The 13,629-nt window shown below is 45.4% G+C and overlaps 1 protein-coding gene across 1 annotated transcript in view; it reads left to right on the plus strand.

Moving 5' to 3' along the window:
- Positions 1-601: 601 nt before the first annotated feature.
- Positions 602-13,629, plus strand: part of GLA (galactosidase alpha) — a 128,173-nt gene continuing 115,145 nt past the window's right edge. The window contains exons 1-2 of the mRNA XM_078688398.1: positions 602-973; positions 9,005-9,179. Of these exons, the coding sequence (XP_078544524.1) occupies positions 819-973; positions 9,005-9,179 (330 nt within the window). The 5' untranslated portion in view covers positions 602-818. The remainder of the gene's footprint in view (positions 974-9,004; positions 9,180-13,629) is intronic.

Genomic DNA, 13,629 nt, shown 5'->3' on the forward strand with positions numbered 1-13,629 from the left:
TGCTTGTTTTATTCTACTTCCTGTTAATGCGGCAAATAGTACTCCATGGGTTCACTTGTCCGCTTGTTTACCTACACAATTGTGCTTACAATCAATTCTAATACTCCGTCTCCGAGAAGGGCTCGGCTGTTGTTTTAACGTTGGCCATCCTGTGCCCTGCTGCTCTTGTGAAGGTCTCTACCGAACGTAAAGAGAGACAAAGACCATGACGAAATCGTACGTTGTTTTTTATCGAACACGGAAGAGACCTTGAACAAAAACTGGAACAAAAATGGCTGAACAGTTCTGAATGCTCCACAACGTTTACAGTAGGTAGTCGCATTACCGTAATTCCTGAATGAATAACATGGGAAATTACATTTCGGGATTATATGCGGTATGGGGTCTACAGAGGTTCCCTTCGGTGCTTTCTTTGCGGCATAAACACAATGCTTTTATATACTACGGCTACTACACAACCTTACAAACCGAACAAAAGTCTAATATGGCGGCATCTTTGCTGATATTTTAAGACGCTTGAACCACTTCAGTCCTCCCACAGCGGCGCGTCACGGGTCACATTGTGTGATATGATCAGGTGTCTCATCACACTCAAATCATGTGACTCCGCTTCCCCTGAAACCGGCACTTGAGCCCGCAGTGTCTTGAAAAACTTTGTCCAACCTTCAGCGCGAATCCGATTGGACAACGATTCTGAGCTTTCACGCCATTGGCTGTGGAGTTTGGGCGTGGGGGAGAAGCCGGAAGATAAAGCAAGACTTTTGGAAGCTGTGTTTTATTTAGTCTTCTGGTGTTGCTGAAGGAAGAATTGCTTGATCATGTTTTTTGTGCCGTTAGTGCTGCTGTTGTTCTGCTTGGGCAGAAGTGGGGCGCTGGAGAACGGCCTGGCACGGACTCCCACAATGGGATGGCTTCACTGGCAGAGGTTCATGTGCAACATCGACTGCAGCTCTGACCCGCACAACTGCATCAGGTGACCTCTTGACTGTTACTGTTTCTCCTCGGTCCAAAACCCTTGTTTTAGAATAGATTGAGCTTAAGTCTTCATGACTATTTTTTTCACAAACTGTACTTATGACGATTGTTTGTGCTCCACTCCCTACCCCCACACACGTCCTGGGGATTCCAAAGATGCCCAGGGATTGTAGATTTTTCTGAAAGGGGGGGAGAGAAAATAACCATAAATAGTAGAGTTTTAAGTTTGGCTTTTTTGGGTGGGGCGGGGGAGGTAGTGCTGTGCAAGAAAGTCTAACCCTCCTCTTCTAACCCCCCCCCCCCCCCATTTTTTTTGTCAATAAAAGGTTTGCTGTGCTAGGATCACCAATCTCCTCAGACAAACTGGAGGAAGGTAGAGCCAGGCTCTTCAGAATACTTTAAAGGGTGATCTTTGATTCAGAGAGGGGTCACTGAGAAGGAGCCTGAGCACGTGGGGGGGGGGGGGGAGCTGGGTGCTTATTAGAGAATCCTAATGAGTAGGGCTGAGGCACATATTACTGTGGCTGACATTCAGGTGTTACCCTCTAATCATTCCAAACTATGGGCAGACTCACGCTCACACGCGTGGATACATTAATAATGTATTCTTTTTGATGGTGCTGGTTGGTAAATCCTCCGGAGTGTGAGGTGTAAGTAAACCGACCAAATGCGATATCCTCAACACGTGAGTAACGTTCCCAATCTGCACTCAGAATAACGCTTTTTAAATAATTTAGAAGGTTATCTATGTAGTTCCAAGACCTTTCTCTTATTTTCTCTCTGGTATCTTTTTTCATTTCAACTCAATTTCCCATCTTCTACTATTTCATTTTAAAAATTCTTGTCAATGTAAATAAGCCCAATGCATTTCGGGCTGTGCACTTCACCGGTATGATTAAAAAGAATGCCATTTAAAACAAGTACATCTGTATAATTGTCCCATTTGGGGCTTGTGAACAGTTTCCGTAACTGATTCTAGTGTGTCTATTTCGGTGACAGTAAGAGAACCGAAGTGGTGCGGGTCGTGTGTTTGAGTTTCCCCATGTCCGCCCTCTAGTCATTCCCATAGTTTGTGTTGTAGGCTTTCAGATTTGGAGTCTGTCCTTCTGTGACTGACTGTATTCTAGAGGAATGGCAGAGGAGAGGGACTTTCAAAAGAAAGTGGACCCCCCTTATAAACTCTGACCCTAAATCACATTTGGTGTCTGGAAATGGACTATGAGAAGGGGAGCAGGAGGCCCCCAAATTGTCAAGCAACCAGCATCGCTGTGCAAGGAATAGAAGCTCTGTAAGACTACTGCTTCTGACCGGAACTGGGGACCAAGGCTTGTCAGCCTCCAAGTTGGGTGAGGGCATATCACCCAGGGAATCCTAGACCTACTTCCCCTTGAGCACTAGTGCCTGCTTGCTCATCAAGACCAGTGTGTCCTGTGAAGAATAGGAGCGTTGGAGGGAGTGCAGTCCAGTCAGGGTTTGGATCCCTGTAGTGCGGTGCAAGAAGGCTGCTGCACCAATTGGGTAGTTGCCCATGTGTAGGTTAGTCTGTGACTGCGGATGCCATGTAGGGCAGCCATGCTGATTGCGACATAGCCCATGTGCAGAGTGAGGACAGTAACCCTGTGTCTTTGAGGTCCACTGGGAAAAGGCAGGAGCATGGTCTGGTCAAGACTCATTGATAGGCCGGGGATGCCATTAGGGCCAAAGCTCTGAGTATGAGCATGGGGAGTGTCATCCTGCACCCTCATACCTGTGAGGAGGATACAGGATACTAGCATCGAAGGAGCCCCAGCCTCTGCCTCCGCAGCACAGTGTGTGAGGGACTCCAGTACACCTCCCAGTGCCGTGTGTGAAGAACTCACCAGAGAAAGCTGCTTTAACTTCAGCGCCCATAGGGGGAGAGTGCTTGGATAATCCAGTTGTGCAGGTCTGGTGAGGGTAAGACTAATGTACAGACCAGGCAGCCCAAGGGGAACATCACTTTAATATCTCACTTCTGTTGGAACACTTGACTTCGTGTCAGACTTCTAGTGGGGCTTAACCTGAATATCCCTTATAATGAATGGAGATTAACCACTACTGCTAGCATAAGTGGGACTCTGAAACCTGCCTGTTAAAGCGCTAGAGCCCTGACCTCCTCGGACTGTGTCTAGTGTTTGTGTGCCATATTTTACTTGTGTTTGTATATAAATACTCCTTTTTAGGTCTCGCGCCTATCGTTGCAGTGCGCAGCAGCGCAAGCGCTCTTGTAAGGGGTTTTGAAAGCTGACCACCCGCTTGTGCGTGTGATCAGGCTTTCGCGGGTAGGCATTGGCTTTCGCTTTTTTATTTTAATTTTTTTAACAAAAAAAGGCACGTGATTGGGCAAAGGCCGGCACATGTCCCATATTTACCCTGCCAATTCCCGTCCATGATTAGGACGTGCATCAGCGCGCGGCACAGGTGGCAGGCTCCCTCACCTCCCACTCCTCTGTGGTGTACGTGCACCACTGCTTTCGAGTCCCGCGTTCGGCTCCTCTGTGGTGCGCGTGCACCACTGTTTTTTTTTCTCCTTACATTTAGAAACTGCTCCTGTAGCATTTAGTGTTTCCAGTGAACAGGCTTTTTTTTTTTTTTTTTTTTTTTTTTTTAAACTCCTTGAAAGCTGGTCCACAGCTGCCTTTACTTTAATGTCCCGGATCACCACTTCAGTAAATATCTACACACGCTAACCAAACGGCACTTGGATGATCTCATGGCATGGAACTCAACATGCTTATCGCGCAATTGGCATTCTACGCTTGGTGAGCTGGCGACAGACAACGGAGCCATTGACAGCGAATTTGCAGATTAAACGCGCACTGTCAATTACAATCTGTTTCGCTTGCAGTCCACACAAGTTAAACAACCCCAGGACTATATTGACAAAGGCAAGCGATGGGATCTTTCGCAGCTGCCTCAACAGCATTGTATACTGTACAGAATATTACACCACAGTCGGGCGTAATTTATTTACAGCAAACTTAAGGCAAGCTGAGCTAAGGCTTAATTTTGGTTGCTTATGTCAGTTTCTTGTCAATGGCCGACTAATTTGTAATCATCTGTAGGAGAAAGTCTGAGTGACACAGCCCTGTTTATTTTTCCACCGTGATTGGGCATTGTTCACCGGTTGCTCATTGCCATATCGAGCAGTCCCCCAGGACCCCCTCCACTCCTCCATTTTCGTCCTTTCGAGATCGAAAGCTGGTGGCAACTTGCCATCCCTGGATGACCTGCGCGCCAGAAAGGGTCAGCTCGCGAGCCCTGGGCGCAAAGAGACCAGGGGCAGTGAAACTGATTTGATCCACTTTTGTGTGCTTCTGAATGCGCCATGTGCGCCAGCCATAACAGCACTGGCTGAAATAAAGGCCAAGATGCAATGCGGTCTATTTTTGTCATTTTCCAAGCTGCCTCCGTCCTAAAAGCTTTTAGTATACCGAGTTTTTCTTCTTTGAGGTTTGCCAGCTCAAGTCATAAAACCTGCTAATGTAAATGTACTGGGCAAGCTACAACTTTAAACAAAAAAAAGCGTATTAATCACAGGCAAAACCTTATTCATTTACCAATGCTTATTTCTTAAAAGTAAGTATTTGACAGGACCGTTATTTATTGCTGAATGTGTTTTGAGTTGTGAGCCTGTTAAGTCCCCCCCCCCAATAAGCCTTCGATTACCCATCCTACCACAGAGTCAAGTGCTGAAGAGCTACTTGGCTCAGCTGCTCAGAACCCATATTACCAGGGCCACATATACCAGGAGTAAAAGGTCTTAAAACCCCCACAGTTTGACCCAGTAGCTTCTGCTTGCCCATGGCGCTCTGAACAGGGTTCCGTCAGAAGGTTTCAACTGCCATTAAGTTTGTGGTGGAAATGGGTGTGAAACCCATAGGCATTCTCAGAAAGTTAGACGTTTCTAAAAAGTACGGAATTGTGATTAATTAATATAATATCTAATGAATTAAAAATGGATTTGAAGAAAACCTATGTATTTCTGAAATGTGTAAAAAGATACTGATTTTAGGAGCAGTGACTATTTGTGGCCGTCTGAATTTAAAGTTATCCGTATCGTGTGATTCAGGGGGCTTTTTGCAAAATGTGTTCCTTCCTAAACATTGTTTTGTTTGGGAGCCAAAATGCAGCAAAATTGAATTGTTATATCCAATGATCAACTATCCTGTTCCCTCAATCACCTGATATAAAGGTACCCACTTGTGTGGCTGGCCTAGCGTCTGTGACACAACACCCTAAAATGAGACTGGTTAAACACAGCAAAATGTGTTTGTGTGTTTTTTTTGTTAACCAACAATGCCCTGCAAACTGTTAACACATGCCAAAAAACAAATGGTCCATACTTTTCTGTGATAGAAACTTCTGGAATCTGCAGGGATCCCCAAATTTCCAAAAACCCGCATTGGTGTGGCTGGCCTTAGTGCCCACAACGGGAATGTATCAAGCTAGTAACAATCCGAGTATTCATGAAGAATTTGGAACCAAAAAACTATCCCTAGTGTCTAGTAAGCTTTGTGCGCCCCAACCAGTCAACCCCTGCGGCAGTGCAAAAAGTCACTCATTTTGATGCAGGGCTACAGCCCAATGGCTGGACTGGCAGCCTCACAACACCCCTAAGCCCCTCCCCAGCCCCTTTTTTTTTTTTTTTTTTTTTTAAAGGTTTATTTCCTGGTGTCTAGTAAGATATCCACACACCGAGGTGCCTCGGGGGGGGGGGGGCTGTAAGTCTGTTAACCCTTTTTGAAATACCTGGTGTGTGGTGGGCTCCGTACCCTTTAGTCAGACTTCCTATCTGCCCCCTCCGGGGCATAAACACGGTTGCCCTTTTGGGTTTTTAGAGGGGGTCCAGTGCCTACTGTAAAATCCCTGGTGTGTAATTTGATTTTTACTCCCTGGGGCCATATTGCATGCGAACATTCAATCAGCGCAAACTTCATATTCCTGTTGCTCTTTCTGGAGTGAGCTGGGAAAAGTCAGGTGTCTAGTGAGCTTTCACTCCTCATATTTGGGGAAACCCTAATCTGGTTGTGGGAAGGGGCATAAAGACTGTTGCCCCTTCAAAGTATCTGGCCTAAAATCCCTGGTGTCAAGAGGGCTTGAGATAAACATCCTAATCTGCCTCAAAGGGAGGAGACACTGCCCTAAGTGCCTCACTCACCGTCCCCGGAAAAAATAAATTCCTTTTGTCTAGAGGGCTTATTACCCCTTCCTCTGGGGGACAAAGACTGTATGCTTCTGGGGTTGGGGCATGGCTTTATACCACAGCGAGCTACCCACACTTCTTTTGTTTAGAAACTCCGGCATCTAGTGAGCTTTCCACACCAAAGCAGGCAGATTGGGGCAAACCTTCAATTTGCTCCAAAGCGTGGACAAAAAGACTGCATGGCTCTGGGTGGGGGGGTGTTGGCCCATGCCCAAGAGACAGCTCCCACTCGTCTGTCATTTACAGTAATGACCTCAACTGGCAATTAGTCGAAGCGAGAAAAAACTGCTGTGGAAGCCACCCCCCACCCAGCAGACGGAACTGAAAATAAAAAAACATTGAATCCCTATGGTACCAGAAGCCTTGGCATTTTGACATGGCCTGCTCGTTAATAGCACCTTGCGTGGAGCAGTTTTAAGATGGAGGTCAATAGCGTTCAAAAGGTCACCCTGTATCTCAACACGTGCATGCTTCTATTTATTTTTTAGTTATTTCTTTTAATATTTGAAGGAAGGCAAAGGGGTGACACGCTATATGTATGCATTTGCCTATGATATTTTATCATCTAAAGTATTTCTAATATGGCTGTAAACCCTCATTGATAGACATCACATTTGAAACTGATAGAGCAGTCATGGACTGTTATGAGGGTAATGTGCAGGGGGTTTCTGTAGCCCAGAGTGGTATGCCTTGTAGATGATTTAAAGGCAACGTTATGATTTCTAGGTGCTAGCAAATATGTAATTCAGCTACCTACTGCAAATGCTGCACTGAAGTCGATAAAATACCATTTGTCACAAAATTCCATCAAACCGTTTCTTAATTGGAAATATAATTATTTTTTATGTCACTGCAGTGAGATCAAATTATAAAGTTAATGCTTTTTTGAGGCGTGGCACAGCAGTTCCTTTGGATCTCACAGAAAAACAAATGTATGCACTTTTATTTCTGTGAGACCTATTGGAGAAGGGGACGTGCCTTGTACAAAACTCAATTTGACAGGGAATGTGGGAATTTGTACAAAATCTCACTACTGTGTTCCAGCTTACTTTGGTGTGCTGCCTGAGAGCATTAACTGAGGACATTGGTTTAACTAATAGCGGTCTCTGACTGGCACACTTATTGGGCTGTGGCTGAGCCAAATGTGTGTGTGCGTCTAAAAAATAAGTAACCGATCTAGCATTACCTGCATAAATTTCCTCACACATGAAGTCTTTCCACCCACCTCTTATCCTTGATAACACATTTTCAGCCACTGGCAGGAACGCTGGAGAAATACCTAGGTGGGTAAAGCAGAAATTGTCCATCTGGTAACAGCAGCAGCAAGCCCAGTCTTCATGAGGCGTCTACTGACTTGGTGTTCTGGCCTCACCTGTGCCCATATGACAGTCCGCAAGGGGATATATACTTGGTCATCTCTGGTGATGGAAAGAAGTCAGAACCTACCTCACCGGTCTCCTCAGTCCAGCAATAATGAATAGAGAAGTAAATGGATAGTGCCTACAGGTTACTTAATTGTCGAATTCAAAGGGGGAAAACCCAGATGTAACCAGAGGAAAAACCCCAGATGTAGCCAGAAAATAGGTGCAGGGCAGGATGGCACAACTTTTCCACTCTGCAGAAGAATTTCATCCCAAAAGAGCTATGCATTGATCCGTGTCCAACATTCAGTAGCAAATAAAGTATGTACTTCAAAATGTTTATAAATATATTTTAAAAGGGTTGCTAGCACACCACTTCAAAGATGACATGTCCCTCAGCAGTTCTACATTCAACTATTTTTAATCTGTGCTTAGTACAGTTTGAGTAGCCCCCACATATTTTATTACAAGCATGGGAGACGCGGCAGTACACCTTTGCGACCATAACATTTGTGTGGAGTACTGCTGGCTCTAACGGACTTGTAGTCATACTGACACGACATATAACAAACCAACATGGATGAATTTAAGTAAAAAAAAAAATAGAATACATATATTACTAGACATGAGTTTGATGTCATTGGTAACACCTGCTTTGACGAAACACATGTTGGCTGCAGTATTTAATTTGTGCCGGTGCACCAACACTTATTTTCCCTCCTCACATAATGAGCAAAAGACCGAAAAACACCCAGACGGTAAAGGAGAAAGCGGGACAGGCAAACTATCACAAAGGGAGAAAATGGGAACCTTCAAGAGTGAGCAAGGGGCAATCAGTGAGTCCTGAGGTGAATTGGAGGGCGGGCATCTTGGTAGAGCTTTGGGCACCAGCACTCATTCATTTACAAACTAAGCACTGGTTGGCAAGAACTGTACTGAAAGCACAGAATAAAAGGAATGAGGAACTATTGAGACTTGTTGTCTGGAGTGGTGTGCCAGCAACCCTTTTAAAATCACTTTTCAGAACCTATTTTACGTCCTAGAGAGCATGGTAGTGGCTGCTCTCTGCCTGCTGAGCAACCAAGGGAAACAGTTTCGAGAATTGGCTCCTACTTGTATTGGATTATTATAGACCTGTGCCAACAATTCTGTAGCCATCTTCCTGTCTTAGGATTGTAAATGTAGTTGTATGTCTTGTGGTGGCAAGTATGGTGTCAAGTTATGTCCAGTAAAATATGAAGGTGAAGAAACGAACTAATCTAATTTCTGACTGGTGTGTTTGGCTTCCCTGAATAAGTGCATTAATGAAAACCTTTTTGCTTGCCAACATTATCTTGCTGTTTATGGTATCTTTGCTGATTGCATTCTCTAACTGTAACTTTTGTTATGCTCCATTTACCCTCCTCTTCCCCCCCCCCCCCCCCCTCTCCCCCACCACCACCAGTGAGCACCTGTTCATGCAGATGGCGGATGTGATGGTGGCAGAAGGCTGGAAGGAGGCTGGCTATGAGTTTGTCTGCATCGATGACTGCTGGCTAGATAGCTCTCGAGATTCCAAGGGCCGTCTCCAGCCACATCCAACCCGTTTCCCTAGCGGAATCCGTAAACTGGCTGATTATGTGAGTAGTGGCTAATCTCCTTTTCAAAGCCTTTAGGTAAAGAAAGTTGAAATAAAAGTTTTGAAAAATAAAGACTCAATGGGTCACTATCTCAGGACAACATTTTCTATTGGGGTATGTAAAAGCCAAGTTGCTAAACCGCGTGAGGCCATCAGACTAATATTTTGAAATATGATCTGATGCCTTTTTTTCCCAGTTGGTACAGTAAATGTCTCTTCTCTCGTCTTTGGAAACTGATTGCTTAGGTAGCGGTAATTAAAAAGTAAGTTAACTAATGTGATTGCTGCAACTCTTGACAAAATACAATTATAAATGAAGGGTCTATTTTGAATCCCAGTGGCTTAATTTCCAGGTTTATAAATTTGGTTGGTAATTGTAGGAAACAGTTTTTTTTTTTTGCAGTAGTCGCCACACTTCTTGCCTGGTATTTGATGCAACGTTGACTGAAATGCACTGTGTTCCTGCTAACCTGGTTCCCAGTGCCAGTGTACTTCCCCAAAAGAAGAAGACTGTTCAGTTTATCTCCCAATTGACCTCACCCTTTGCACCTCTGAGTCCTTAGTAAGTGGTACCTCTGGTTCGATTACTGACTGTACAAGTGAACAGGGAAGCCATCTTAAGTTATGTACTGGTCAAAATGAGTTTCCCAACTATATCATTGCTTCACTTAAACCTATGGTGTTTGGTATCCAACATCTCGTAATAATAAACCCACACTGATTCCAGTGATGAATGTATGACTACATGCTCCTTGGAGGTACCCTCTGAACCAAACTAGCCTTCTGGTGTGCTGGCTGACTGGCCGGTACAGCCTGCCCCCACAGACGAGTTTCTGACCCACCAGTTCCCCCGCCCCCTATAATATGAGAGCCCTACTCTCAGAGGACAAACCATACCTGTCCTGCAGAGCAGTTTTTACTTCCTCCAGGAAGGCTGGTAAATCAGCAAATCAAGGCAGGAGGCTACCTTTGATATGTGACCCAAGGTTGCCCCAGACGGTAGGTTCATCCCCTGCCCCGGGACCATCTGGCACCAGTACAGGCAGGAAAAATAGCTATGCAGGTGTGTTGCACTGCCAGGATGGACACTTCTGGGGTCAACCGCCTGAAGTGAATACCAATTTTGGAATCTCATAATCTTGTGTCGTGTAACTAGGAACTCTGTGACCGGGTGAGGCGCACTTCCAAAAGAAGTGTTAATTTAGTGGGTGTAGTAAACCCATGGATAAGTAGCCAATTGGCTACTACCCTTTACTCCCCTTAGTGCGCCGAAATTTAATATTAAGTGGACCCCTTGAAACCAAGACAGGAGATTTCGATGGCAACAAAAGGTGTGTAAAGAATACTACTGACACGATAACTGAGGACCATGACTGACTTGGCACCTGCTTGTCCCGACCCTTGTAGAGCAACTGACTCGTCCTACCACTGTGCAGACTCCAAGAAACCTAAAGGGCTAACATCGCTTTGCAATGTGTCAAAGAAACTTCCTTGGAGTACAGGGGCTAGTCCCCTGCAGCAGTAGGCACAAAGGAAGCAATGCCTGGTACACCAGCCTGCCACCTATGGGGATGTCCGATGCTGAAGCCTTTCAGGAAGAGGGAGCCATGCTTCTTCAGGTCAGATCAGTCCTCCCTCCTAGTGTGGGGATGCCGGGACTGACCGAAGCCGCACACCAATACCTGGGGTACTGAACATCTTGCATCTGCCAAGGCTTGTTGTGTCCAGTCTCCAACGCTGAGGAAAACCAACCTGCACTTCAGGGACAGTCGGACCCACAAACAAGTGTGCTCTAGCTGTCCTGTTTGCCCCATTCTGCAGAAACCAAAAACAAGAAATTACTATTTGACTGACTCCTCGAAGTACCTGTGCGCCCATGCTCCACAGCCAGAGTCCAAGGGAGGTGACCGTGCCAACAGGAGCTAGCCCATCCTTGCGTTTGCCCAGACTGGACTGCCAGTTGCTGCCTGCAGCCTCTGTCTGCAGGCCCCTTCCAACTGCACCTGAGCTCCACAGCCTGCGGAAAAGTGGACCAACATTGTCCCTACGTGCCCAATCTCAAGGTTAGAGGCCCCCCTTTGGGTTCCCCATACTGGTCCGCCAATCCCAGCCTCTTTGTGGCTGAGAAATGGGTTCCTAAAATCCCTAATTACCCATTGGAGCAGCGGTGCTCCAAAGCATCGCCTATTCCAATAGGGAACTAGTGGTTAGGGTTAGGGAGTTTAAACAATAGGATTTTTGGGACTGCAAGAGTTGGAAGGAAGGTTCAGAAGCAGTTACTGCAACAACCTAACCAGGCCACATGTCAGGGTGTTGTGGAACTGCAAAACCGCCACACCCGCTGTTACCTTGAATGAGGAAGGAAAGAGCCTATGCAGCTCATGACGTGTGGTTTGTTTTGGGTTTTTTGTTCTCCTTTCGTCTGTCTTACATCCATGCAGGCATGTCCTTGGGTCTCTAGTAGCTCCTGGTAAGTCTGTTCCCAATTTCCACTCGGATCTTCAGTAATCTAAACCTTGTGCAGGGCTTCAATCTGTCAGGGTAACTACTCTCCTGCTAGGACATTCAGCTCTCACCGATTATACTAGCAGTGTCCAGAAATACAAAGCCCCTTCAACACCCCTCTAATGTAAGCAGGTGTTCTGTTCCTGCAATCTCCTGGGAGTGAGGTTGAAGGATCTCCTTGATGACTTGTGTAAGAAATTGTGTTATTAGTTGGGGGAGGGTGTAAGTTTCCACCTCAATAGTTATCCTGGTCAGGGTGAGTCACTAAATAAACCCGCACTCAAACCCCAGATAGCTATAGCACAGAGCAGACTGGATTAACTTGGATACGGTGTGTAAAGTATTTTATGCAATAGTAACATAGTTAAGTCAAAATGCAAAACAAAAAAACTCAATGAATTGGTGAAATTTAATAAAATGACAAATACAATGAGGGGAACTAGAGATGACATTTTAAAGTTAAGTAGAAATCGTGCCAAGAAGCACAAAGTGCTAATGATAGTCAATGAGCGTGGTAGGCCAAGACCTAAGTGTAATATGATGCTGACCAAGCGTGGGTTGGATATACTAGTGGCATTCGCCCTTTAAAGTCAGAAGGTAAAATCTTTGCGTCATTGGAGTGCTAATCCGCATAGGAGTACACTTCTAAAGCCGCCTCAGGAGAGGCAATTGGAGACTCACATGGTTGCAGGTGGAGGCAAACGGGAGAATCTAGGTCCAGCTGGGCAGTTGCAGGAAATTATTGCTTGTGGTATCCCTGTTTTTAACAGGTCAGCCTTATGACCCTTGAATGGCACTTTGTCCTGGGTACAGGAGGAAACACAGGTCCAGTCTTCTAGACGTCTCGTCTCCGACAGCAGGGTCAGTCCTCTTATCTTCACAATATCAGGAGTTTTAGCAAGTGGGTACCAGGTGTTTCCACATTAATCTGTGGCAAAAGCTTGTAGGTGGGAATGAACCAGAGGATAGCCTCGACCAATAATGTAAAGGCTCCTGGGGCTAACACTACCCACTTTGGGCATTTCAAGATTGCCAAATCTTCGGCTGCATTAATGAAGCATCTGAGCTGGGTTTATTTTTTTAGGTGGCCTACTATGGTAATACTTGTATTTTCCCACATCTACCACTAAAATGTAGGTTTAAAAAAAGTTTAGTGCCGTCCCTGTAGCCATGACCAACTTTGACAGAAACCTGATAGCACAAAGCTGAGGTTTCAGCAACCGGAGAGTGGATACACACCAACTGCTTTGTTTTTCACCTTTGAAGTGTTTCCCAATACCATAAAAAAACGCAAACCGGCCTAGCAGGTCTTGATGCTTCAGCAGGATCTGACAGACTGGAGGTGGTTCTTGCTGGTGGGACATTTGAAGAGTGCAGTCCTGCATGTTGGCTGCATTTGCTTGTGAAAGGGTATGCCTCTTTGAAGTTAATCAAGTCCTTGGGCCCAGCCACAAGGTGCTCCTGTCTATGGTGCAACACCACCACCCCACACACAGGGCCTTTTGTCCCTGTTCTGGGAGCAGGTTCACACTTCATTCATGCCCATTGAAATGCTAATTAGTGGCTGACAGAAGTGGGAAGAGCAACATGCAAGTGTAGCTTGCAAGGACTTTGGTTTAGGTGGCTTTATAAAAATCCTCTTTCCAAAATATTTGGTACACATCAGACTTCTCCAGTGAATTGGGTTTTAATACATATTTCAAAGAGTCCTTTAAATGTGCAACTGTTTCTTATGTGGAGATGACACTTACTAACCCTAATATTGTATTACAATGCTTTCCTATGAAACACCTCACTCTGCTACAGTGAAAATAGCTTTGAGGCGCAAGTCCATGTAAGGCCATTTTTAAAATTAGACAGAAAGAGAGAAGTGATTAGCCAATCTCTCTATGGGACCAAATAGTGTCCTTTTTTCAAACCCAGATCACACAGTTAATCTGAAGAAA

This window comes from Lissotriton helveticus, chromosome 4_1, assembly GCF_964261635.1.
Source record: "Lissotriton helveticus chromosome 4_1, aLisHel1.1, whole genome shotgun sequence".
Lineage (NCBI taxonomy): Eukaryota > Metazoa > Chordata > Amphibia > Caudata > Salamandridae > Lissotriton > Lissotriton helveticus.